The sequence below is a fragment of the Eleutherodactylus coqui genome, chromosome 7, assembly GCF_035609145.1.
Source record: "Eleutherodactylus coqui strain aEleCoq1 chromosome 7, aEleCoq1.hap1, whole genome shotgun sequence".
NCBI lineage: Eukaryota > Metazoa > Chordata > Amphibia > Anura > Eleutherodactylidae > Eleutherodactylus > Eleutherodactylus coqui.
In genome coordinates this window covers 134,797,331-134,823,983 of record NC_089843.1, presented here as the reverse complement: position 1 = coordinate 134,823,983, position 26,653 = coordinate 134,797,331, and the positions used below count along the sequence as shown (strand labels likewise).

At 48.2% G+C, this 26,653-nt stretch overlaps 1 protein-coding gene across 2 annotated transcripts in view; it reads right to left on the bottom strand.

Moving 5' to 3' along the window:
• Positions 1–1,465: 1,465 nt before the first annotated feature.
• The window catches only part of ELF2 (E74 like ETS transcription factor 2), a 93,854-nt gene continuing 68,666 nt past the window's right edge, over positions 1,466–26,653 (bottom strand). For both annotated transcript variants that reach the window (XM_066573738.1, XM_066573739.1), the window contains 6 exons: positions 19,105–19,218; positions 16,203–16,376; positions 15,954–16,040; positions 8,053–8,245; positions 5,309–5,638; positions 1,466–3,365 (listed from right to left, as the gene is read on the bottom strand). In XM_066573738.1, the coding sequence (XP_066429835.1) occupies positions 2,741–3,365; positions 5,309–5,638; positions 8,053–8,245; positions 15,954–16,040; positions 16,203–16,376; positions 19,105–19,218 (1,523 nt within the window). In that variant the 3' untranslated portion in view covers positions 1,466–2,740. The remainder of the gene's footprint in view (positions 3,366–5,308; positions 5,639–8,052; positions 8,246–15,953; positions 16,041–16,202; positions 16,377–19,104; positions 19,219–26,653) is intronic.

Genomic DNA, 26,653 nt, shown 5'->3' with positions numbered 1-26,653 from the left:
TAAGTATCTGCCAGTATTTCTCAGCATTCAGGATACCATTAATACTGACCAAATCCCCAGAAATGCAGCCCCAAACTTGCAAGCAACCTCCACCATGCCTAGCATCACTGCTGCCTGCAGACATTCATTATTGTACCGCTCTCCACTGTGCTTCACTGCTGCCTGCAGACATTCATTATTGTACCGCTCTCCACCATGTTTCACTGCTGCCTGCGGACATTCATTATTGTACCGCTCTCCAGCTCCTGTTGCACCAAATATTGAATTAGACTTCTCTTTTGTTCATTCACTTTGCATTTTATTAATTGACATTTTTCTTATCTGCTCAATACTTTTTCACAGTACTGTAACTGGAGAAACCATTAACAGAAATAGCCAGTCGTTCTGTGCTATTTTGTCCAGTAAAATGCCAGGCAGCATAAAAAAACCCCAAAAGATTGCATTCTAGTCAAAGGGGTTCATGAAGCGCTATTCATTTCCATCACATGACCGATCCAGCCGTGGCTGGCATCCATTTTTCCTGCTCCTACGCTGGAAGAGGAAAAAATGGAATGTCTCATCTATATTTACCATATATACTCAAGTATAAGCAGAGTTTTTCAGCACATTTTTTTGTGCTGAAATCGTTCCTTGAGTCAGGGAAGGGTTAAAAAAAAACAAAAAAAACCTCCATTGCTCACCTCCCAGCTGGGGTCTGTGTCCCCGGTGGCGATATGGCAGGCTCCTTGAATGCTCTTCCCCCCCCCCCCCCCCCCCCGTCAGCGCTGTGATTGGATCGAGTTCCAGCCAATCACAGCAGGTGCTCGATCATTCACTGATTTACTGTGAATGATTGAGTGCCGTCTGTGATTGGCTGACGTATGATCCAATCACAGCGCTGACGGTGGGAGATTTGAAAGCCAAACGGAGCTGACAGCGGGGAGAATTCTAAAGCAGCTTGCTGCACACAAACTGCTTCAGAATTCTCCCCGCTGTGATCTCCCTGCTCGGCTTTCAAATCCTCCACCATCAGCGCTGTGTAAGTAAGAGCTGTGATTGGATCGAACGGCAGCTGTGATTGGCTGGCGCTCAATCCAATCACAGAGTTTACTTACACAGCGTTGACAGAGCCAAGCACAGAGGACCGTGGGGGATGACAGCGAGGAGAATTCAAGAAGCTTTCTGAGCAGAAACAGACGCCGGCTGGGAGGCGAGTATGGAGGTTTGTTTTTGTTTTTTACTTAGTATATACTCGAGCCAATAGGTTTTCCCAGTTTTTTGTGGTAAAACTTGTTGACTCGGCTTATACTCGGGTCGGCTAATACTCGAGTATATACGGTAAGTGTTTATTGACTTTCCAGTAAACCAGAACATCTGATTACCAGAACCCGAATATGCCAGATTACTGGACTTTCACTGTATGAATATATAAAAGATTAAAAATAAAAAAATCTAAAAATATACTGGAGGAAAATGAGACCAGGCATGAAATTCAATTTCTATATTGCAGTAAAATCTACTTGAATACACTTTGAAACAAGAGTACAACAAAATAGAATATACTTCAAATGTTGAATATACAAACTATTGTAGTTCATTCTGAACACTGGTACTTTATCCCCAACCCCTCCCCCAGACCGCCCCATCAGAACCTCAACTAAAAAAATAGCAGGCTTCAAAATGCTTGCACTCCAAAAAAAAAAAAAAAAAAAAAAGGGGTTCATGCGTGCGGTGACCTTTCTGATGGACAGCAGGAACTGAAATGTATGCATGGATTCCGTGTGACAAAAGCAAGTTGCAGTAGTTGGCCGATTTGCCCGTCGGGGTGCCCACTATTTAACCCTTCACTGACTGAAAGGTTGGCAGCTCAGGATGTTTTTTTAGACATATCCAGCCATTTTTAAAAAAGGCATTTAAAAAAAAACAAAAAAACAATCAGACTTTAATCTACCATATAAAATATGTTACAAGTAATTCTATGCCAATACTGTGCTAGGTACAAGGTTTTTTTTTTTCTCCATATTTTTCTATAATATATTTATATATAAAAAGATTGCTTTACACAAAAAACAAGCCGTTAGCTTATTCCAAGGAAAAATAAAATTGAATCAGTCTAAGGCTTCCATATGAAATCTGCTTCCTAACCCAAACCTCATCTGCGCGTCAAAAAAACTGAAAATGGAGTCTCTTCTACACGCACAACGTCACGTACTCGGTTAGCAGAGTTGTCACATAGCACCGGTTAAATGAGGGCTATTTGTACACAGTGGTATAAATTGCTGGTATTAAAAAAAAAACTCATATATACTATATTTATATATATATATATAAAGAAATAAAAAACATGATAATTTACAATTCCACTTTGACCTAATCTTTGCTTTTGAAGTTTGGGAGAACAAACAGCCACTCTGAAAAGTAATTTTAGTGTTCCACCTTCTTTAGTGTAACCTAAAAATAGATCTATGTATGTAAGAATGAATGAATGAATGAACACTTTGGTCCCTTTAAGTTTTCATTCGTTTCCTTTGTGGTCACTTATTTGTGATCGTAGAGGCCATATTCCCATCAGTATGTGAACCAACATCCCTCGTTTCCAGTAGAAGGTCTTTCCTTTACGCTGCCCATCCACACAGTCACTTGCTTTAGAGTCTCGCTGGACTGGAACCGCGTCCCTTTCTTCCACAGAATAAGTTTATTGTCTGTGTTTCATGAATTGTCAGTTTTACCCAAATCTCACAACACGCTGGTGGAATGTTTCTCACTTTTCACAGACCACCGTCCCTTCTTGTTTGACAGTCACTGGCAAGGTAAGTCCAGCAGGGGCGCTAACAACCACAACATGAGTTACTGTTTTGCCCCCTTCTCCTGGTTTTTCCTCTTTGACCAGTTGAAATGTTTTCATTTCTCCATCCTGCCTGCTCACCACTATGTCCGATTTCATTTCAGGTCCTTTAATAAGGGTGCTAATGACCCGAGGTGGCGTCTGGCAGCGGGCCTGCTGTGCAGGCATAGCTAGTCTCATTACGGGGGTCCCGTGGGCGATGGATACAGGAGTAAGTGCTCTCACAGTCAGTGGAGTGCCCACCAGATTCAGACCCCCAGCACCGCTTAAGTTGGGCTTTGCCTGCAGCTGACACTGGGTGAGCTGAGAGGTTGGGATGGTTATAATTTTGGCAGGTTGAACTGTATATTTGTCACTATCTGAGGAGGTTTGCATCATCGTTGGTATCGTCTGGATGACAACCTTTGGAGCTGATGCAGTGGTGGGGCTGGTATTGGCTAATAACGGGGACCCTGGGTTCATGGACTGGACGGCCAAAGTGGAAATCTTCTGGCCCAGGGAAGTCATCACAACAGGCACTTGCATTGCAACACGAACAGTCCTGTAAAGAAACGTCAGATTATTACTTTTGGAAAGGGGAATCTTAAAACACGGCGAAACCTCAGACAACCACTCAACATTGCATTGAAAAGTGGGCTTTGCTAAAAAGATTACAAAGATGTGTAATATATGGAGGAACTGAGTATCTTGTCATAGGAAGTCTGCTCTGGTTTAGGAAGTGGCTTTTTCAAAGAGATGGTCAGCATATAAATGGTATAAGACTTCAAGAACTCTTCATGACAATGTTACTCCCAGTGCTTAGAATGCACCAAAAAAAGTTTTAGTGAGCTGGTAACTTTTAAGACTGCTGTTGGCCAAATAAGAACTAGTATGTCCGATTCGCTCACTAATTTGCTATGTAGAAGGTCTATAGGTGCATGTTAAAAGGGGTATTCTGGACTTTTTTCCCAACCGATTACTGAGTGGAAGCACCAGCTTTACTCCCAATGAAATCCATAGGAGTGCTGTATTTCCATTACACTTCCTGCTCCTTATTAGGGATAGGACCAGCGCTCCCACTTCCTTCTCTGTACACTAATGATGTCCAGATGTACCCAGAGGATAGGTCATGCGTTGAAAAAGGGCCATTAATGCTTGGTAGTAAGGCTCAGATCCCACACCATAAGCCCCAACTATGTTTTTATAGAACTGCATTGTAGCACAGCTTCTAAAATAACTGACAGCCGGCCAGCAGGGGGAGCTCTGTGTGAAGTACCGTAAGCCAACCTACCAAGCTGTGAAGGCCTAAAAAAAATTGTGACGGTTGGTAAATAGCTGTGTGTCGGGAATGGAGGAAGACAAGACCTATTACACAAATTGAATTGCGCCCAACACACTAGGTGGGCGACTGCGGTAGTTTTCTAAAATAATCTAAATATGGTATTGCCCTTGATACACAGTTAATGGAGCAACCATGCTAAGCTGGCGATGGCATATTAGCTGATATGCATTGGTCCCTAAAAATCAGGTATGCTTTGGTGACATCGGTGGTCACTTGTTCTGGCCCCGATTCTTAGAAGCCTAAGGTCGGTCTCACACGACTGGAATTGAATTGCGGAATCCGCAACTGTCACCCGCCGGACGATCAACATCCATTAAAGAATACAGCATTCACATGTCCACTCACACGAGCGAACAGCAACCGTTTGCGTAAATAAAATTGCAGCATGTTCTATTCCTTCTACGGATTCTTCATAGACGGCTTCCATTGAAGTAAATGGAAGCCATCCGATCCGGCGCCCATGGGTACCTGCGTCATGGCCTAGTGACAGCAAAGGAAAAAGATTTTTTTTTTTTTAAAGTGTTCTGTATGCGTATGACCGGTGGCGACTCACCGCGTCCCTCCGCAATACAGAAATTGAAAGGTATGCACAGACACTGGCCGAGGACAGGGCTGGATGCCGCTGCGGGCTCCTGCATACGGAATCCGACCCATCCGTATGAGACTGGCCTAAGGCCAGTGGCACATGAATGTATTTGCATTGCAGAATCCAAGGTCGAGATCTGCATCGTGGATCCAGAGCAAATACCGTTCAGAACATGCTATGCAAAAATAGCATTTTTCCTACACACTCACATAATCAAATTGCGATTTCCGCGAGTGGAGGAAAAAAAAATAATACAATCCCAGCATGTTCTATTTTCGAATGGATTCCATTGAAGTCAATGGAAGCCGTCCAACCCGTTGCCTATGCACAATTAACATTACGGCTAGTACGCAGGCACCCGCGTCATTGCTTACAGATTATCCAAAAGGTACATGCCGTCACCAGCCAGGGACAGGGACGGATTCCGCTGCGAGCTCCCACATGCGAAATCCGACCCGTTCATGTGCCACCGGCCTAACAATGCCCGCGCTTCTTGGCAATTACGTAATTGATTTAAAAAAAAAAAAAAAAAATAATGACAAAACAATGAACACAAAAGCTATCATCAGATACTGACCTCGGTGCTGGGTTTGGTGTGGTGCTGGTGGGCGAGTGAGGAGATATCTCACTGATAGGAGATGCCAAGCTTACTAGCCTAGGTTTTCTGGGAGAGGTTTGTTGCGTTGGGCTTTTCTCTATCCGAGCTGGCATGGACATTTTAAGTATACCCTCTGTAGGGATAGATACACGCTCCAGCGACTTGTCATCCAGTGGAGATACCAGCTCTTCTGTGCAGGGCTCCGCTTTGTCATCTTCTATGACCACAATGTTCTTGGGCATCTCCTTGAACTGGTATACAAGCCTCTGACCCTCCACTTTTGCTAGAATTCCTCTTTGATAGTAATATCTAAAGTGAAAAAAATAAAGTTAAATCACATGAATACCCCCCCCCCCATGTATGTGAAGCGCACGATCCACGGGAGGCTCATGTGTGTTTAACCCCCAACAGTCATATGCAATTTGGAAAAACAATCCCGAAAAGGCCACTTCTTTTATTGTAGATATTAAATCTCGTATAAATATATTTAGCGTAGAATTTAGTTCTCTTCTGTGCATTTTTAACCCCTTAACAACAAAACTAATTTTAGCCTTGAGAACCAGTAAGTCATTCCCCCTTTTGTGTTCCAACAACCATAACTCTTATTTTGTCACCAATTTAGTTGTAGGACACTTGGTATTTGGCGGGATGAATTGCATGTAAATATAATGTATTAACTACCTAACTTATGCCGCACACAGAAAACTCGCACGATGAAAAAACATGGCATGTCCTATTTCAGTGCGAGCCTCGCACGGCCGCGTCATCGCTGACACGCCGGCTCTGCACTGCGCATGTACAGCTGTGCACCAGCCGGCACATCCGCAGAGCAAAGACGCCGAACAGGTAAGCCGGAGGTCACTGCAGGAGCACAGGGTCGCATCCCGCTGCAAGAATCTCGCAGTCATAATCTGACCCGGCTGTCTGCATTCGGCTTTAGCATTTAAAAAAAAAATTAAACGTACTATTGTGGATAAATAATGTAGTATTTTATAGTCCGGGGTTTTATGGATGTGGAGACACCAATTATGTGTACGGTTTTTTTTGTTTTCTTTAAATATTTAAAGCCTTGTGTAAGGTAAGTAATCAAACAAAAACAATGACTGCAACATCATCGGGGTTAAAGGGGTTCTCCAGTGAAATACTATTGATGACCTATCTTCAGGATAGGTCATCAATAGTTGATCGGCTGGGGTCCACCACTCAGGACCCAGACAGATCAGCTCAGCGCTGCAATAACACAGAGGATGGAGCCGAATTTAAACCCCTTTGTGTAGAGGAGTGATTAGATGACCAAGTACTCCCCACCCCCCCCACAGCTTTCCTGGGAAAAACAACATATGTGACAATCAGAGTGCAAATATGCTCTCTGATTGATTGGGGGGGGGGGGGGGGGGGACGAACAAATCATGTCACCTATTTCTTGGGGCGATGAGAGAGACAGGAGAATTACAGGTTCTTTTCTGCTGCCACTAAATTCAATATTCCCGACCCCACTTCAAACTACTCTATGTCCGTTTTCTAAGCGATAACATGCTTTTGGCATCTTTGCTTTAACCCTTTCCAATCCACTGTGACATCTAAAGACATTCTGATTGAAGTCTGTACAGCTCCAATGTTGGAAGACGTCCGGCAGGGTATTCTTACTGTATATTATTGGCCGCTCTGTTGTCGGGGCCTCTCCAGCATGTCCCATACCGCAGTACTGGCTCTAGCCAGCAGATAGCGCCATTGAATAATGGCAGAAAGAGAAAGCCCCCTAGGAAACCCTGAATGCAAAATTGGATTGCAAAGGGTTAAAATAACACCAAAGCACATTGATCGTTCTGATAGAACCAGAGCTACAGTCTTTTAAAGTAGAACAAGCCCAGTTTACCTAAAACTGTAATGTCCTCATCTTGCAGAACAAACTGAGCTCGTCCTAAACTGTTGGGTGGTTAAAGGGGTTTAAACGCCCAGGACAGTTAGTGCCATGGAATTGCTGTAAATCCCAGCTGTCCTCTAGTCGATGACAGAGTGGGTACAGATTTTGTGCAATGTGTGATCACCACTGGGTACATGGATGTCAGGATGCGGGAAGGGTCCTCCCCTCCCGAAATGTACATAATAATGTAGCAAGGCATTAAAGAGTATTCTTATCTGAGGTGTTTATTCCTGAAAAGTGTGGCAACTAGTCTCCTCAACCCTCGTCTAACACCTCTGGCAGCCTGGGTGCAGTGCACAGCACAAGAACCTACATGGGGAACCCAGATGGAATCCCCCTATTAAAGGGAAACTGTCAGCTACTTCAAGCCCATAAGAATAGCTTATAGGCTTAAAGTAGCTGACAGTTTCCCTTTAAAGGGATATTCCATCTTGGTTCCCCACTTAGCTCCTTGTGCTGTGTACTGCACCCAGGCTGCCAGAGGTGTCATGTAGAGCCTGGGGATGTAAGTTTTATACTTACCTTCCCTGCCATTTCTTCTGTGCCAATTATCAAACCCGCTGCTGAAGACTTCCAGCAGACTTATTCTGTGCACGCATCATGTAGAGAACTACATAGCATGTGCCTATATATTGGTCTGAATACTTTTCCTTCCCTACGCTTCTACAAGAAAGCTGTCAATCACTGTGTGGGTGGGGAGTCAGATTAACGAGATCACTCCAAGTACAAGCAGGATTTTCTTAGCTTTGCACAACAGCACTGCATTCATTGCACTAGGCTGCCTGCGCTTCCTTGTTACCTTAAAGCTCTCCCCATAGTCTCATAGTTCATGTCTGGTTTGTTCTTGTGTTTCCCCCAAAGTTTTGAAACTGCTTTAGAATCCACCAGCTTGAAGATGCCTTTTTCCCTTTGCGTCCACTTGATGTATCTGGGGCAGGTATTCTTATCCTGAAGCAAGTCCAAGAGGAACTCCCATAGGTAAGTTGTATTTCCTAGAGAAAACCAAAAAAAGTAACTCTAGGATCACATATCAGTGTTACATCCACTTGGAGAAACAACATTTTCTGGCAGGTATTTTAATGTAAATGGACATGACACTTTGAACAAGCATGCTTACAGAAGAGCAAATGCCCTAACTAGCAAAAGGGACAATTAGTTTAACTAAAATTATGTTTTTGGATTGAAATCTCTTTGTAATGTGCCAGCACCGGGGTCACACTTCCTTCTAATTTACTGTCCATTGCCTCGTCATGTGAAGGCTGCCTCTAATAACAGACAGCGAGAAGATTTACAGGGAGTAGACGAGGGTGAGGACACAGAAACCTATGGAAAGTAGAGGGAGAAGGGAGCTGGAGGCAGAGCAGCAGGAAATAGTGTTTATATCACACTGATACAGCAGTACTGAGCAGTGTAGATATAGAATGTCCTCCATGATGCTGTTACTTAATAGAGAGAAGGCAAGCTGCTTTACTAGGTGTGTACTGTATGGAGGCATCTGGGCTGCACCCACCAGCTCACTGACAACTAGAGCTGCAGACTGCAGAGAGGAAAAACTGGTGAGAGATGCCACATACAAGTCCTAAAATGGCCAGAAAAGAGGATTTTTACTCACCGTAAAATCTCTTTCTCGTCTCGTCATTGGGGGACACAGCAAAGACCGTGGGATATAGCTTCTGCCACTAGGAGGCGACACTAAGCACAAAAAGTTAGCTCCGCCCTCTGGCTATATCCCTCCTGCCGACAGCAGGCTAATCAGTTTGTCATGCCAGCAGTTGGAGTAGCCATGCGGGAACCGAGAGACAACAATAGTTAGCAATATGACACATCAACAAAATTTAACTGTAATGAAAAACACATGACCATGTGTGACTTACAGAATCCGGAGTCCGACCAGGACCACCACTGTGTCATATAAAGAAAGAGGGGTGGGTGCTGTGTCCCCCAATGACGAGACGAGAAAGAGATTTTACGGTGAGTAAAAATCCTCTTTTCTCGCTCGTGTCATTGGGGTACACAGCAAAGACCGTGGGACGTCCCACAGCCGTCCCCGAGGGTGGGTACAAAAATCATAAACGCATGCAGTCAGTTTACAGCCGTCTGTAAAACCCTTTTGACCTAGCAAGCGTCGGCTGATGCAAACGTATGCATCTGATAAAATTTAGAAAAAGGCGTGCAGGGATACCCAGGAAGCCGCCCTACACACTTGTGACACTGAGGCCCCGTGATTTACCGCCCATGAAGCCCCCAGTGCCCTGGCGGAGTGTGCCGTCACCGGAAACTGCGGTGTCTAACCTCTAACCTGGTAGGCCTCCACCACTGCCGAACGAAACCAGCGAGCAACTGTCACTTTTGATGCTGCAAGACCACGTCTCGGACCATCCGGTATCACAAACAGGGAACCCGAGCGCCGGAAGGACGCGGTCTGGTCCAAATACGTCCTCAGGCGTGGACTAGGTCTACGGTATGCAGAGCCCGTCCCCTAGGGTGAACAGTCTCTGGACACGATGGTAGTACAAGGTCTTCATTAATGTGGAAGGTTGACACCACCTTTGGGAGAAAAGACCGCACCGGTCACAGCACCACCCCATCCTGGTGAAAAACCGTAAAAGGTGGTTTTGCCGACAGAGCCTCAATCTCCGACACCCTGCGCGAAGAGGTAACCGTCACCAGGAAGGCAACCTCCCAGGACATCAGCCGCCGCGATATCTCCACTAATGGTTCAAACGGATGAGCCTGTATGGCATCCAGAACCCGTTTTAGGTCCCAGGGTGGCATCGGAGACCGAAAAGGCCGGAACCTATCCCTTAAGGGAGCTGAGGCTCAGGCCCAAGTCCAACCCGTCCTGGAGAAAAGACAAGGAGGCGAGCCAACGAGAAATGCCTCGGGTGTGCCCCCCTCTGCTCGCACCAGCGAAGGGATGTTTTCCACACCCGGTGATATGGTAAAAAATTCCATGCAGGAAAAAGTGTAATCCACGCTTGCCTGCAGAGCAAAATTTGTAATCCTCTCTATTTAGTCATATTTAAAATTGCCAGGTGTACCCATCTCTAACCAGACACGTATTGGCTGCACAGAGCCCTCGTCAGTGGTAGTGAAGTGAGCAAGCTGACAATACAGCACACCATATTCTAGTGTTTGTTCTTTGGAATTACCCGGTGAAATACTTTCAATGACGACGGCTTTCTAGCCCTAATCATTGTTGGAATAACTGGGTCTGAGAAACCCGTGCCCTCAGTACCGTGGCCTCCACCGCCACGCCGTCCAATGCCGCGTAGCCAAATTCTGGTGGTAGAGGGGACCCTGAGAGAGCAGATCTTTTCACAGGGGTACCACCAGGGCACGACTGCTACCAGGTCCACGAGTTCCGCATACCATGTTTCTTGCGGTCAATCTGGGACTAAGAGAATCACAGGTAGCCCTCCTTCCTGTTTCTCCAGAGCAGCCGGGAAATGAGGAGCTTGCGGGAAGACCTAGGGGTAATGACAACCCGTCCGGGGAGCCATTAGCGCATCTGCTGCTAGTGCTCTGGGATCCCTTGACCTGGCCAGCTAGGCTGGAAGCTTCTGTCTGAAGCGGGATGCCATCGGATCCAGTGACTCCTTTGCTGCAGGTCCCGCCCTGATGGCTTATGTAAGCCACCGCGGTCGCACTGGCATTCCCTCCAGCCGATGTGCAAAGAACTGCAAGGTCCGGACTACTGCTTGCAGCTCCAATACATTTATATAGAGACCGGATTCCTGCCTGGACCAGGTTCCTTGTGCCACCGGATCCCCCAGCGCGCACCCTCAGCCTGACATGCTGGCGTCTGTAGCCAGCACCTGCCATTGCAGGCGCAGGAACGACCTGCCCTGCTGAATGCGTGGCCAGTCCAACCATCACTGGAGTGACTGCTGAACCCCAGGTGGAATGCTTACCTTCCGATCGAGGGATCATGCCAACCCAAACTGGGCAAATGAAACCGCCTCAGAAACGAGACCATTAGGCCCAAGACCTTCATTGCATGGCGGATCGCCACCAGTTGCCGTCATAGAAGGGACAGTACTTGCTTCTGCAGCAGCTGGTGTTTTGCCTCCGGGTGAGCCACTCGACCCAGAATCGTGTCGAAGCACATCCCCAGGTACACCATGCATTGTGCTGGCACAAGAGATGCCTCTTGTAATAAATCAGCCAGCCAAACCTGGAAGAGTGTCCAAGGCAATCTGCAGGCTCTCCAGGTTGTCCCGCTGGGTCGGGGCTTTACCAGGATGTCGTCCAGATATGGCATGGCAACGACCCCCCTGGAATGCACGAATGCCATTACTGCGGTTAAGACTCTTGTAAACACCCTGGGAGCTGTTGCCAGCCCGAAAAGCAACGCTGTGAACTGGAAACCATCCGATCCAGTGCCCGAATCGGAGGAAGCGCTGGTGCGCCTGATGAATGGGGATTTGTAAATATGCATCCTGGATATCTATCGAGGAAAGGAACTCCCCTGCCTCCAAGGATGCGATGACCGGTCGTACAGATTCCATGCGGAAATGACGAACCGCCACCAACTTGATCAATTTCTTTAGAGCCACAATCGGACAGACAGCCACCCTTTTCGGGGACCACCAAAGGATTAGTGTAGAACCCCGCACAGTGATGCTCGGGGAGAGCTTGCACCACCCCCTGCAAAATAGAGAGTGTGGACCGCCTTGAGGATAGCTGCTGCTTTCCCTGGGTCCCTCGGGGTTCTGGGCCGAAAAAAAGGGGGCGGACGTGTGGTTGCATCAGGAACTCTATTGCATAGCCCCTGGACACGACCTCCTGCACCCAGGTATCTGAGACATGAGTCGACCAGACCTGGCTGACCTAGAGAAGCCGACCCCCCACCCTATCCGGAAACAGGTGGGGGCAGTCCCTCATGCGGAGGGCTTTTGGAACTCCTCGTAGGCTGAGGCCCACGCCAAGAGACCTTGGTTTAAAGGGAGTCCTCTTCCTTTATACCCGCTCCTGCGGACCTTTCCTCTCCATCCTGCGAGAACTCGTTCGGCGACAGGGGCAAAAGTCTCTGCTGCGGCAAAAGCGAGCTCCTTTTACCCGTAGAAGTCAACGGGACCTGGGCCTCCCAGGCGGACATGCTGGCTGGGGGCCGCCATCTGACGAGAGCAAGAACATTCAGCTTAGAATGCCCGTTGACCCTCTGAGATGAGCCCGACTAGCTCGGCGCCAAAAAGGCGAGATCCTCCAAAGGGCATATTGATTAACGACCCCTTTGAAGAAGGATCTGCATCCCACGATTTTAACCATAGGCTCCGGCAAGTTGCCATTGATGCTGCAGAGGCCCGAGCCACCTGTTTGGCTGCATCTGCTGTGCTGTGCCTGGCAAATTCCCGGGAGAAGCCCCTTCAAGGACTCCCCCTCGTAACCGTTTTGCCCAGTCAGTAATAGCCTTACTGACCCGGGAAGAGGCAAACACAGGCTTAAGAGCCGACCTAACCGCCTCGAAAACGGTCTTCGCCAACGCCTCGACCTTTCGATCCTTGAAATCCATGAGATAGGAGGACTCCGCCGTAGGCAGCATAATAGGCTTAGCCAGGCGAGAGATAGGCGAATCAACTAGCGGTGGGATCGACTACTTCTCCTAACTTTTGCGAGAAGAGGTATTTCCCGTCCAAGTAACCAAACTTGGAAGGAACGCTTATCCCGGTGCCTTCCACTCCTTAGATAGGACCTTGTCAAAGGCCTCATGGGCAGGAAAGGTCTTCAGGAAGTGTCTGGGCTGCCTAAAAGAAAAGGATCCCAGACGCCTGTGGCTCTTGCTCAGTGAGCTGAAACGTATCCCCTAAGCTCTCCACCATCGCCGAAAATCTAAGGACCTGATCCTCCTCCATGACAAAGTCTGAGGAGGAGTCAAACCAATCCTCGTCCGAACAGACCTTCTCTGTCGATGATCGACGCGACCTCGTACCCGAGGAGCGCAAAACGGCGAGGAGGATGGAGACCGGGAGGACCGCCGTGAGTCCGGGGGCCTGTCCCGTCTTCGCCGACGGCCGCGCTGCGAGCCATCTCTGTTTCTCTCACATGAACCGGAAGCGTCCTGTGCCAACTTCTCCAAAATCGCACCAGACGCCCGAGTGAGGATCGACCCTGCAAGGGACAAGGAGCGGGCCCACTCCAGCTCGGCCATAAATGGGGGCTGAACGGGGGAGGGGTGCTTTGCACTGTCACTTGTTTCGCTGGGGAGCAGTCTCTACAAAATAGCTCAGCCTGTCCGCATGCGAACTCTAGGTTACGGCGTGAGCAAGCCAAGCGCGTTGCTCTTGCTGTCCCTGGTCCAGCCTTCAGAACTCTGAGGTCGGACATGGTGCTGGGATTTTGACCTGGCAAAAAGCTGCAAACTATCCTCCTCTATGCCAACCGCCGGCAGGAGAGATGAGCAGCAAGAGGGGGAAGATCGCCGCCAGGCAGCTTACCCTGGGTCCTTGTCGAGGTCCGGGGAGCCGCTGAGTCGAGAGCCTGCAGATGCTGAAGAGGCCTCCTGGAACTTTGACTTCTACTGCACACCAGCCTGAGCAAGCACAGCAGCAAGGAGTGGAGGCGCAGGGCGGTCTCAATCTTTGGCGCGCTATCTCCCAATATGCTGCTTCACCACATCATCCCTCCTCACAATCCTTGAGAGGGAGGGAGGAAGGGAGGGGCCGGAGAGGGGCACCGTGCATCCCAAAGAGGCCACGCCCCCTACGCAGCTAAGCCACGCCCCCTACGCTGCGTCCCGCGAAACCACGCCCCCCATGCGTGCTAGGGCGTGGTCAAGTCGTAGCCACGCCCCCATCAGTCCAGAGTGTTGCTGCCGCGCCCAGGGCTGCACAGAGGCCCCCTATTGTGCCCCATATGCTGCAGGAGTGCCCCCAATTGCCAGGAGCCAAAGCCCGGGCGGCACTATGTCAATGCGCTGTGCTACTAAGGGGCCTCGCCGGGACACCACCGCGTGTAGCCATGCCAACTCAGCATGCTCGTGCCCTGATACCAGCACCAGAACACCACCAGGTAAGCCATCACCCAGAAACAGCCCCCTGCGCTGCCTGCTAGCTCAAAGGGAGCAGAGGGAGAGATTAACCTGCCAGCCGCTGCACTATAATATGGGCACACTAGCGCTTACCCTACGCCATGCCGCGACGTACGGGGAGAGCCAAGGGAGGGGGGAAGGGAAGGTCGCCAGCGCATACTCACCTCTTGCGTCCTTGCTGGTAGAAATAGCGGCTCCCCAGTTCCAGCAGCCTACCCCTGTAACATCGCCTGCCCATGGGAAGGGGATGCGGACCTCTGCACCAAACATGGGGGGGCTCTCGCTGGCGGGCTACATGCAGATATATATGATCCGGATGGGCCACCTTTTCTTCTGAGGCGGGCCGGGCAAGAAGCAACCTGGACAAACCCGAGGTTGTTCGCCCTCCTCTCCGTTCGGGTTTGATGGGGAGCGTCCTGCCTCTCCGTCTAACCCTGGCCCTTAAAACTAGCCCTAACGGGCACGACCGTCCTCCTACGAGACACTAAGCTAAAAACTGATTAGCCTGCTGTCGGCAGGAGGGATATAGCCAGAGGGCGGAGCTAACTTTTTGTGCTTAGTGTCGCCTCCTAGTGGCAGAAGCTATATCCCACGGTCTTTGCTGTGTACCCCAATGACACGAGCGAGAAATAGTTTTATTCTTCATGTACGCACAAGAATATACTTTGAGGTCATCTGAAAGTAAAAGGCATGCTAGCAAAATTCTGTGAACAAAAAAAAAAAACAAACCAAACACACTGATTCTGTAAATTATACCTCTTTTAGGCCTCCTTCCCACGGACGGATTTCCGCTGCGTAAGGTGAAAATCCGCTGCGTTGCCCCCTGCTATTAGGTTCTATTGAACCTAATAGCATAATGCTCACGGTGCGGAATTCCATCGCGGAATTCTGCACCATGAAATCTCCCGTCCTCACCCGCTGCATGCTCTATTTGCCGCGGGTGTACGCGCAGACGGCTTCCATTGCAGTCAATGGAAGCCGTCCGCTCACGCTATCTTCCTCTGTAGCACAGCGGAAGATAGCGTGAAATCCCCTCTCCGCCGCCACGTCATGTGACGCTGTGGGCGTGTCTTGTGACGTGGCCAGCATGTCACATGACGCTGCAGCGCATCACGCCGAAGCGTCATGCGGAACCCAGGACGCCGGATCCGCTGGTAAGCATGGGGTTTCTGGGGGGCGCCGTGATGGGCTTCGCCGCGGAATATTCCGCGGTGGAGCCCGTCACGGCCGTGTGCAGCCGGCCTTATGCTCATATTTGGTAACCAAAATAAGCCAAATCGCAACATACAGCATATATAGCAGGTGGCAACATTAAAAAGACCACAACTATAATGTTTGTACATGTATTAGGGCTTGTTTGTACTGGCGTGTGCACCAATTGTGCATTTTCGCTTCTCCGCTGCATTTGAGCAGAGAAACGAAAAAAAAAAAAAAATGACATTAAACAATTCAATGGGTTTTCATTAAAAAAACAAAAAACATTTAATTCTGTTCCATTTTTCAAACTGAACAAATAACACATGTATGTGTGAATGTATGTATGTATGCGTGTATGTATGTGTATCTGCGCTATACCCAAACTGCCTTCCACAAGGATTGTCCCACTACAGACTTTCAGATTTCAGTCAATCATTCATATAACATATTCCTGTCAATGTTTTTTTTTTTACCTTTTCCTTCCCGCGGTTTTTTCTTTATTCCCAAATCTGGCGAACCGTTGGCAAACGTGGGCTGCTGCATCTTTGGTTTACGACCAGCTACATATTGCAATACAGACAAGGCCATTAGAGCGTTCAGACATATAAACCCATATTAATCTACAGTTATTGCATTACAGAAGCCGCCAAGCTTATCAGCACTAATTTACACATCTTAGAAGAAGAAATAAAATCAGCCGTAAGAGCAATCTATTAAATTACCTTTTTTCTTCTTCATAGGCTCTCCGAGTTCAAGAGAGATTGGGATGGGGGAGGAATCCATGGGCTCAGAGTCCTCCGTGGACACTTCTACCACAGTCTCTGTGATAACATCTGGCCTCATGGCGGCATGGATAAACTCTGGGGTGGATACACATGGTGGTACATACACTTCTACTGGAATGAGAAAAAAAAAACACGTAAAAAAGGTGTACATGCATTTATCTTTAACCCCCTAACGATCGCTCATACATCTTTTGACGGCAGCCAAAAAGGCGATTGCATCAGAATAAAGCCCATAACACCAGCTGCATCGGAGGCGATGGGGTGCGGGTGCTGGGCTGTTGAATTAACAGCCTGGCACTTGCTTGAACAGCAAAAACCTCTGATCCCCGCTGTTTAACCCTTTACATGCCGTGGTCAATATGACCATGGCATGTTAAAGGCTGACAGAGAAAGGGTGATTATAGGGTCCGAATGGGTTTGAATATGGTCTCTGTGAATCAGACCCTAGCTGGCAGACTCTAAGGGTGCTCCGAGTCACGGAGATGGCGCCGCGCCAGCAAGAATGATAGCCCTCTCCTTGCTTGTATACAGGGAGAGAGATGTCAATCTAGATGATCGGGGTGGGGAGATGTCGGCGTGGCGCTGCATCTGTAACTCGGAGCGCCCTTTCCGAATCAGACTTCAAAGTGCAGCATTTTAGAATATGACGTACATGAGCACATTGTACATACCTGTCCCAGGTTCATCTGCTCGCGATTCAGACAGCATGAACCTAGTGACAAGTCCCTTTAAAAAAGCAAAACCTCAAGAGGAACTGATGTGACACACACACACACACACACACACACACACACACACACTCGCAGGGAGGTCAGTTGTTCACTGACTGAATTTGCCCATGTGAATAAGGCCTACAGGTGAAGCTCTGTAAACTTTCCATCTGTTGTATGACCTGCTTGGTTGATACACTGTATTATATACCCATAGCTACTGTAACTATACACACGGCTCTGGCCAGTTAATAAGCATCCGCCTCCACTACAGTTACATTTATTGGACACTGTTACTACTTGTTCACATGGCTTTAGGGTTTCAATTCTTTCTAAGTCAAGTCCTGATAGCAGGCAAATGGAAACCCCTTTCCATCATGATGGAAATAAACCGCCCCGAATGCACCCCCACTGGCTTTCATGTGGTCCGTCCCGCTTCCGCTACGCTCGCCGGCATTTTCCCATACTAAATAGTGCAACATGCAGATAGTTGTAGTGGATGCATTTTGAAAGGGGTTGTCTCTAATGACAACGGGCACTTTAAAAGCTGCACTTGCACATAATCTAGTACAATATAACTCTGGAACACGTTTTTAACCCTTTAACGTCCTCCTTTCATGTTTCTGGGTTTTTTTCATGCTCTCCTTTTAAAGAAATGAAAAAACATTTGGGGGGGGGGGGGGGGGCTTTTTGTCACCATAGGCCGAGTCCCATAATGTCTTTATTTTTCTGTTGTGGCTGTCCAAGAGCTTCTTTTCTTGCTGAGCAGGCTGCAGTTCTTACTGCTAACATTTTTTGTATACATACAACCTTTATATAAAACTTTTTATTCAAATATTTATTGTGTTACGAGGTGACCAAATTTGAACTTTTTATTGTTTAGATTAGATTATTTTGAGGGGAAATGTGTTTTTTTTTTTTTTTATATTAACTTCTCTTTTTTGTGGTTTCCCCTTTGGGCCCTTGGACTTGTAATCGTTTTATCACTTCCACAATATACTGCATACTTCAGTATTGCAGTATATTGCATTTTTGATCGACATAGATTGAAAGGGAATCTGTCAGCTTTGAGCCCTATAGGCTAAGCTTATGGGCTCCAAGTAGCTGACAAGCCAAGACAAGGGATGGAAGTTTTATACTTACCCTCCTTGCCGATACCTCACAGTCAGCTGTCCAACTCTCTGAACGCTGCCGTCAGAGTACTTAGCTGCACCAACAAAATGAGAGGACCACTTAAACAAGTAAAAAACCTTACATCCCTGGACTCAGCGTATCAGCTACTTTGAGCCTATCTTAGCTTAGCTTATAGACTAAGTAATTGACAGTCTCTTTAAGCCCTGCCACAGGCAAGGCTTAAAGGGGTTGTCCCGCGCCGAAACAGGGTTTTTTTTTTTCAATAGCCCCCCCGTTCGGCGCGAGACAAACCCGATGCAGGGGTTTAAAAAAAAAAACGGATAGTACTTACCCGAATCCCCGCACTCCGGTGACTTCTTACTTACCTTGCGAAGATGGCCGCCGGGATCTTCACCCACGGTGGACCGCAGGTCTTCTCCCATGGTGCACCGTGGGCTCTGTGCGTTCCATTGCCGATTCCAGCCTCCTGATTGGCTGGAATCGGCACACGTGACGGGGCGGAGCTACGAGGAGCAGCTCTCCAGCACGAGCGGCCCCATTCAGAAGGGAGAAGACCGGACTGCGCAAGCGCGTCTAATCGGGAGATTAGACGCTGAAATTAGACGGCTCCATGGAGCCGGGGACGCTAGCAACTGAACAGGTAAGTGAATAACTTCTGTATGGCTCATAATTAATGCACGATGTACATTACAAAGTGCATTAATATGGCCATACAGAAGTGCTGAACCCCACTTGCTTTCGCGGGACAACCCCTTTAATATGGTTAGATGCACGGCAGCTCTGGATCCTTCACTTGGCCCAGAGCAACCATCGGCACCCTGTATATACACATTATTTTATATGCCCCCATAAGCTAATGCTAGTAGTCATAACAAGCAAAAGTAAGTATCATTGTACAATTGCATTAGTGCGATATACTCTTATATGGTAATATCATATACGATCAGGTTTAGCATTAAGTGAGGAGGGGGAAAAAACCAAAACACACTATTTACCTGGACTCCTGGAATCGCGCAGGATGGTGGGAGACTCCATGTGCAGCAGCGCCTCTGCGGCCTCGATGGTCTTGTCTGTGCAGTGAACATTGCTGCTGTGTACAGACGCCTCAACTGCAAACACAACAAACCGTGTCAGTAGAGATGTTACTTGTATCCCCGGATGGTTTATAAACACCTTTAGAAACATTTGTGTTCGTGAATTACAGCATTTCAGCATCTACAGTCATTTTAGAAATAGGAGATTCAGCATTTGCTGTGGAGACTTCAGTCTTATTAACCTGTTATGAAAAGTGCGATAAACGGTCATCCAGAGACACCATAATATAGAATCGCGAACCACTTATTCAATGGCTGACATTACTATGTGAAACACGGAACGATTAGTGACCGAGGCAGCGCTGGTTTGATGTCGGCTGATACTGAGCGACGACCTCTCAGTTCCCACTGGTGATTCGGTCATTGGCTCGCGTCTGAACGATTGTTTCGTTTCAACGATAATGGTTCCAACTAAACGAGGCAATAGGCGCTGTTCACATTTCCATTCCTTTGGTTATGGAACAGACCGAACGCCTGAAGCTAGCAGACATCTGATCCGAGCCGTAGACTTGGTTCACATCCGCACCATGGCCTCTGCTGACGACAGACCACACTGACTTATAACGAGATCCGTTTGTTTCCACTGTGGTATCCGTCAGAAAGACCAGTGCTGCACGATCAATTCCGTCATGTATGATGGAATCTACAACGGAGGCTCTTAAAGGGGTTGTCAGAGTTAGTAAAGGGTAACCTGAGGTGTAAAATAAAACAGCCGACGCTCCCTGAGGCCATCATCTTTACAGGCTGCAGTCAGCCTGAGCCGTCTACCAACAAGCTGCTGCAGCGACAGGTTTACAGAATGTCACAGGCTGCAGCAGCTTTAATTCATGTGCGGACGCGCATGCTTCCCTATGTGCGGCTTGATTTCCAGGTGACCAATGCAGATTCTGCAAATCAGATCCGCCTGTGGACATTGGAATTCAGAGAGCCTAAATACAGTCAGATACAGTCCGGATTTATTAAAGCCTCATGGATACGGCACGCATGGACTCCACGTGGGAAATCCCGTATGGAATCCACCTGTGCCCGCAGCCGGCGACCCTGCTTACCAGTCATTTCTTCTGTTCTGCGGATGTTCCATCAGTGCGCCGCGGCACATGTGCAGTACAGACTTCCCCGCGCCGTCGCTAGGTGATAATGCGGATCCAGTGACACTTCTGCAATGCTCATGGCTGCAGGACAGATAGCCTCCATTGACTTCAATGGAAGCCTTCTGTGCGTATCCCCCTCTAAAATAGAGCATGTTGCGATTTTATTTTCGGCACGTTGTGTCTGCAAATAAAAAAAATCTGCCTGGTTGTGTGGAGAGAGGAATCTCCACACACATCTATGGGCAAACTGAGCAGCATATCGCCCGCGCCGGTGACGAGCGCGGAATCCGCAATTCGATATGCCCTGTGTGCACGAGGCCTAAGAATGGCGGATTGCATGCGGGTGTTAGGCCAGGCTACACAAGCAAATATAAATTGTGTATTATGCGATCATGTGTTACATTGTGGCAAGTAAAAAAAAGAATGCAGCATGTTCTATCCTACTGCGTATTACGCACGACAGAGCTCTATTGTTCACTATGGGTGCGTACAAAACCGTGTACATACGCAATTACATTGTGTAAGTGTTGCTAAGCGACAGAGTGGGCGATTAAAAACATAAAATGAAACAAGCTAGACTGCGATGACAGCGTGCGGGAGGGATGCCGTCAGCGGCAGGTATGCTATGGCCATTGCATCCACTTGTATATTGTGCTATATCCCATTTACCCAGCGGCTGCAGTACTGTGTGTGAACAAAGTATTGCAGCGTACTTTCTGCAAACCGTATCTGATAGCAGTAAGAAACTATTTTAGGAGGTTGTGTGACAATATATTTTACATGGGCAGAAAAGTGACACTTTAAACCTGTGCTGCATTGTATACTGATCTGTAATCAGAGCCGCCTGCACAAGGTTCACAGCCCATGGCATTTAAAAGGCCAAACGGGCATTATATACTATGGGGGCATCTGAGGACAAGAGTGGAATAAGGAGCCTGAAGCAGCCGGACTGTAAGAGCGAATTACCAGGTACGAGATCAATAAGTGCAGCAGTGCATGGAATCCCCCGGGGATACAGAAGGCAGACGACACGCAGCGTGTCAGAGGGAGGAACACACAGCAATACCCTGGGAGGAATGCTCATTAGGTGACGCTAAAAAGTGGTTAACATAAGCGAGGCAGCCGGCACCTGCTCCCCCGTCCGGCCGATGCAAGGTGCCATCTCCAATTCCTCTGGCCATTTATGGCTATGTGCACACAGCTGATCCTCGCAGCAGCAGCGCTGCCGGAGACTATCTTTAGGTCACCCTTTCTTATGCCTCAACAATTTAGGAGCAGGCGAGACCAGCTGACCGGGGGGAAGCCGGCACGTATGTTAGAGAGGCTGCGTCCTGACAACAGTACCGGCACACCCCATAATCTAGTTACACGAGGTTTGTGTTGTCATGTATACTTTTATGCCAGGGAAATTAAAGGGGTTTTACTATGGATGACCTTTCCTCAGGATAAGCCGGGGCTCACAGAAGCGCAAGTTTACCGCATATTCCCCATGCGATGTGCGTGCGTCTGATACGCGGTCCTTCACAGGCAATTAAATGCACTGCCTTACTCTGTTCAGCTCACATTACCATGGTAGTACTGCGCAAAACGCAAAAGCAAAGAACGCTTCTATTTTACCGAGTATGCGCAAGTGCGCCCATTGATCTCAATGGGCACGTAATCAACGCCGCCTATTGAGTTCAATGGATGTCGTCTGCACAGCATGCTGCGATTTCTCTTCAAGTGGAAAAATCGCAGTCGATTTCCGATCGTGTAGAGGAAATTGCGTTTTGCTATGGCATGCTATGGGCGGTATTTGTACGGATGCCTGCTCCGGATACCGCAATGCAAATCCGCCTGTGTGCAGGCGACCTTAATTATAGTAAGAGTCCTGCAGAACCTCTTTAGTCTCCTTCATATAAAAGTGGGTATGAAAGAACAAGAACAACAGAAAAAAAATTAAACATATAATACCCAAGAAAAAAAAAAAAATACAAGTTTGCTCCCTAAACTAATGGATACCAGCCAGCCCTGTGCCCTCCATTTATCACTCCTTTGGGGTTCTGCTGAGAGGTCTGTCATTCGACTGCGCTATTTTCCATGTGAAGATCTCCAGAATCTACCGGCGCGGCTCCCATACAGACGAGAACAGAAACTAACAAAAGGCAACATCCAAATCAGTGAGCCTCCACCAGTGGTCTGGAGTAAGCGGGGGCCGCCGGGGACATCACACCGCTAACGGGACAACAAGCAGTTAAGACCTTTACAAAAAAAAAAGAAGAAAGCGCCACATTTGGCAGGCGGCCCAGAATCTACAAGTCTGCTCCTGGTAATCAGTCACCGGTGGGCGTCTCTACGGGTATCACAATGCCAAAACCAGCGGAGGGAGGAGCCGGGAACACGCCAATCCAGACACTCAGTTATGGAGGAAACGTGACCGGTGTTTGTAAACTGCCTGTATACATAGTAGCCATCCGCAGCGCTCGCAGGGGCACCAGGGGAACACTTACAGTTTAAGGACTGCTAAGAAGTTTAAGGACACTTGGCAACAGCAGTGCAGGAAAGTGAGAGTCTCATCAGGGCCGTCTACATCAGATGCCGGCAGGGAAGTTATGCCGAGTCCACGAACACCTGTCAGAGTGTCAGCCGCCATCTATCACCTAGCGAGTCCCGGACTGCAGCACTGCTGGCAGGACTCTGGCTGAACTACAGTGAGGGGAATAGTCAGCTTGCCGGGACGGACAAGACGCGAGTAGCTCCTGCGAGGCTGAACCCTCCATAAGCCCCAGGATAATGGCAGGAACTGCAGGTTTATTTCTGGAAGCAGACAATATGAAGTGATAATCCCCCAACACGATTAGTGACAATGCCAGGCCACCATTTGTGGAGCGTGCGGCCAGACGGTCACATGCTCACGGCACTTGTGGAGAAGCATGACGGCTAACATCACGGCAGAGGCACAAGCGGTGCAAACTTTTATTCACCTTAAGGAAAAATAATCTTCATGCTACTTTAACACTAAGATGCTACGAAATCACCTAAACTCATCTGCAAGCAAGCAGAGTCGCATTACATACTGGAATGTATAGGGGAGCTCTCAGGCTGGGGTCACATGGGACGGAATTCTTGCAGAATAGCCGCACCGAAAAGACGTGTGATAAGCGCAGCTTCAAAACGTGCGGCCTTTAACAGCGGGTTTTGGAGCGGTTTCGCTATCGGCATTTCGCTGCGGCTCTCTCTCCCCATAGAGAGAAGAGAGGTGGCAGTGAAAACAAGAAGAGAATTGACATGCTGCGGAATTGAATCTGTGCCACATTGCAGTTTTCGTGGGGCTTGGCCGTAGCGCGTGCACAGGATTTTTGCAAAATCTCGGCCACTTTGCTGGCTAATCCCGGGATTAGGGGCCGCGGACGGAACTGCATTGCGGACTTTCCATACGGACATTCCGCGCCGTGTGAACCCAGCCTTATACAGAACGATCTGTCAGCAACAGATGCCCAGTGATAACCAAGCATGGCTAGTGAATGGAGGTGGAGCAGAGCGGGGATCGTTCCATCCCGCCGGCCTCCATTCACAGCGAGCAGGCAGATCATAAGTGATAATCATTCTGTTTCTTAGTGGATCACTGGAATCTCAACGATAATCGTTCCATGTAAAAGGGCCCTTAGGCCGCCGGCGCACGAACGGATTTGCATTGTAGAATCAACAGTCAGAGTCCACACCGCGGTTTCGCAGCAAATACTGCTCATAGCATGCTATGGAATAAAAAAATATATATATACAAATCGCTTCTTCCTGCACACTCATGGAAACGCATTGCAAATTCAACGGAGAAAAATCGCAGCATGCTCTATTTTCATGTGGTGCCCACATGGACTTCAATGGAAGCGGTCCAACTCGTCCACATTTGATAATGCGCAGATTCCATGTTATCGCCTAGCGACAGTGCGGGGGGGGGGGGGGGGATTTGAAAGAGAAAAATCCGTACAGCGCATATCCAACGGCGAGCCGCTAGGTGCATCCGCGGTAAAGATAAAACAGGCGGATGCCGGATTGGCACAGGGTCGGATTTCGCTGTGGGGTCCCACAAGCAGAATCCGACCCGTCCGTGTGCAGCCCGTCTTAGTGGCACAGAGACTGTACTTTAAAATGAATTTAACTGCCATATCAGCGCCCAGCCCCAATTAGGAGATACCCGTAAATACATTTGCTCAAGGTCTATACACACTGGGTTTGCACTTTATATGTTGGGAAATGCTTATGTGCACATATGTTGTCCATAGACTTCAATGTAAAAAAAACAAAAACCATATAACTGAGTGGTAAACGTCTTTCCACTTGATGCATTGATGTATGGGACACTGCAGACCACATAATACCATAGTTAGGCGGGTGGGGGGGGGAGGTAGATGCTCCCATTCTGGTTAATCCTATGAAATATTCACATAGGCCTCATGTATACAGATTTACATTGTGGGATCTGAAGCGGGTGTCCGCCTCCGGATTCCGCAGCAAATACCGCCCACAGCATGCTATGTAAAACTGCTTTCCCTGCCCACGAGCGGAAATCAATTTGCTATTTTCCGCTCACGAGGGAAATAAAATAAATCGCAGCATGCTTTATTTTTAGGCGCATTTTGCGAGGAAGGCTTCCGTTGAAGCCAATGGAAGTCGCCCGACCCATGTCCCTACCGCAATCATCATTGCAGAAAGGGTGCGGCATCTGTATCATTGCCTAGCGACGGCACAGCATTATCTGTACTGCGCATGTGCGACATCCGGCGCATCCGCAGTACAGAAAAGACGACTGCTGACAGGCACGCGGGGGGGGGGGGGGGGGTGTCACCAGCCTGGCACTGGGTCGCATTCCACTGCGGGGTCCGATCCGGGCGTGTGCAAGCAGCCTTAATTATTTCACTGAGCATTGCCAACTTTCTTTACTGCCAAGCTGACCCTCAATCACACACCGCATCGGCTATGTTCATTGGTCAGCAGGCCCATAAAGCTGGCCGCAAATTAAAGATAAAACGCAGCCCACCAGGAACATCACAGATGAAACTGAGAGATCAAGGAATCGCCTTAAAAAAAGTCCCCAGTTAGCCTTGGAGGTGACAGACCGGACCGCCTAGTTCTACTATATGGTGCTCACTACAGGTGCAGGGACAGACTTACTTGTAATGTGAGCGGCTACACCAACTGCACAGGATGCACTTCCCTAAGGGCTCATTCACACGGCCATGATTTCACTGTGTGCCATGCACGCTCGTGTAGTAGGTGGTAAATGCAGTCAATGAAAGTACATTGATTTTCATTGATCCATTCATTGTGTATCCTGCGTGTATTCATTGTGTAAAAAAAAAAATTAAAAATCACAGCATGCTCTATTTCACCGCATATCACCCAAGAAAAAAAACAACTTGTTATTCTCTATGGGCAGCGTATCCAACTGTCCACATGCAATACTTTGTGTATTGACGGTGTTGCATACGCAACGAGGCTATGAGGCAGAGCAAGAAATTAAAAAAAAAATGAAACAAGTCCCGCTGTGCATGTCCGTGGGCGTGAGATACGCCGTTATGTGCAGCGCACTACCACACGCAGCGACCCTGTGACCCCCAGCAGCATCTTACGCACACTACGTGGGAACCAGCCCTAATATGGTAACCTATGTAACTACTAACAGCACTGAAGGCCTTGGGCACACGGGAGATGTGCCATGGAGTGGAGAGTGAATCGCACCCAAATCGGCATCATTGTATGGCGTGCTATGAAAAGCCATGCCATAGTTTATGACAGATTATCCCACACATGGATTCTGAAAGATAAAAAGCCCTGGCATGTCACTTCTCGGCATGAGAGGTGCCGCCGCATGTGGGGTTGACCCATTGATAAACGATATTGCAGAACTTGAGGTTCAGCATTGGGTTTCTAACACAGATTATGTGGTCAGATCCACGCTGGAACACAGTGTACAGGATGAGTAAGGGGGCTTCTACATGGGATTATCTGTGGGGCGTCCCAGCGGTAGTCACCCCAGCCCAGCCGCCGCCATTCGCAGGAATCATTCTACTTGTGAAGAAAGCCAACAACTTACACAGTTTTACAAGCTTTTTTTGTTTTTTATATGCCATTTTTCCTGCAGAGATCTATAGGAAGACAGAAAACGACAACGCCGAACACTGCGAGGCTGTATTTACACGGACGATGTGGGTCCTGCCCCATCTGATATGGGCAGAGCTCACGACGGAGAAGAACCCCAGAGTCTGAAGAAGCTCATTCACACCAGTGTTTTCTCTCAGACTGATAGAAACATTGTTGCAGTCCTGTATTTGCGATTCCTCTTCAAGAATTGTTCATTATTTTCTATGGGAGCGTGAAAA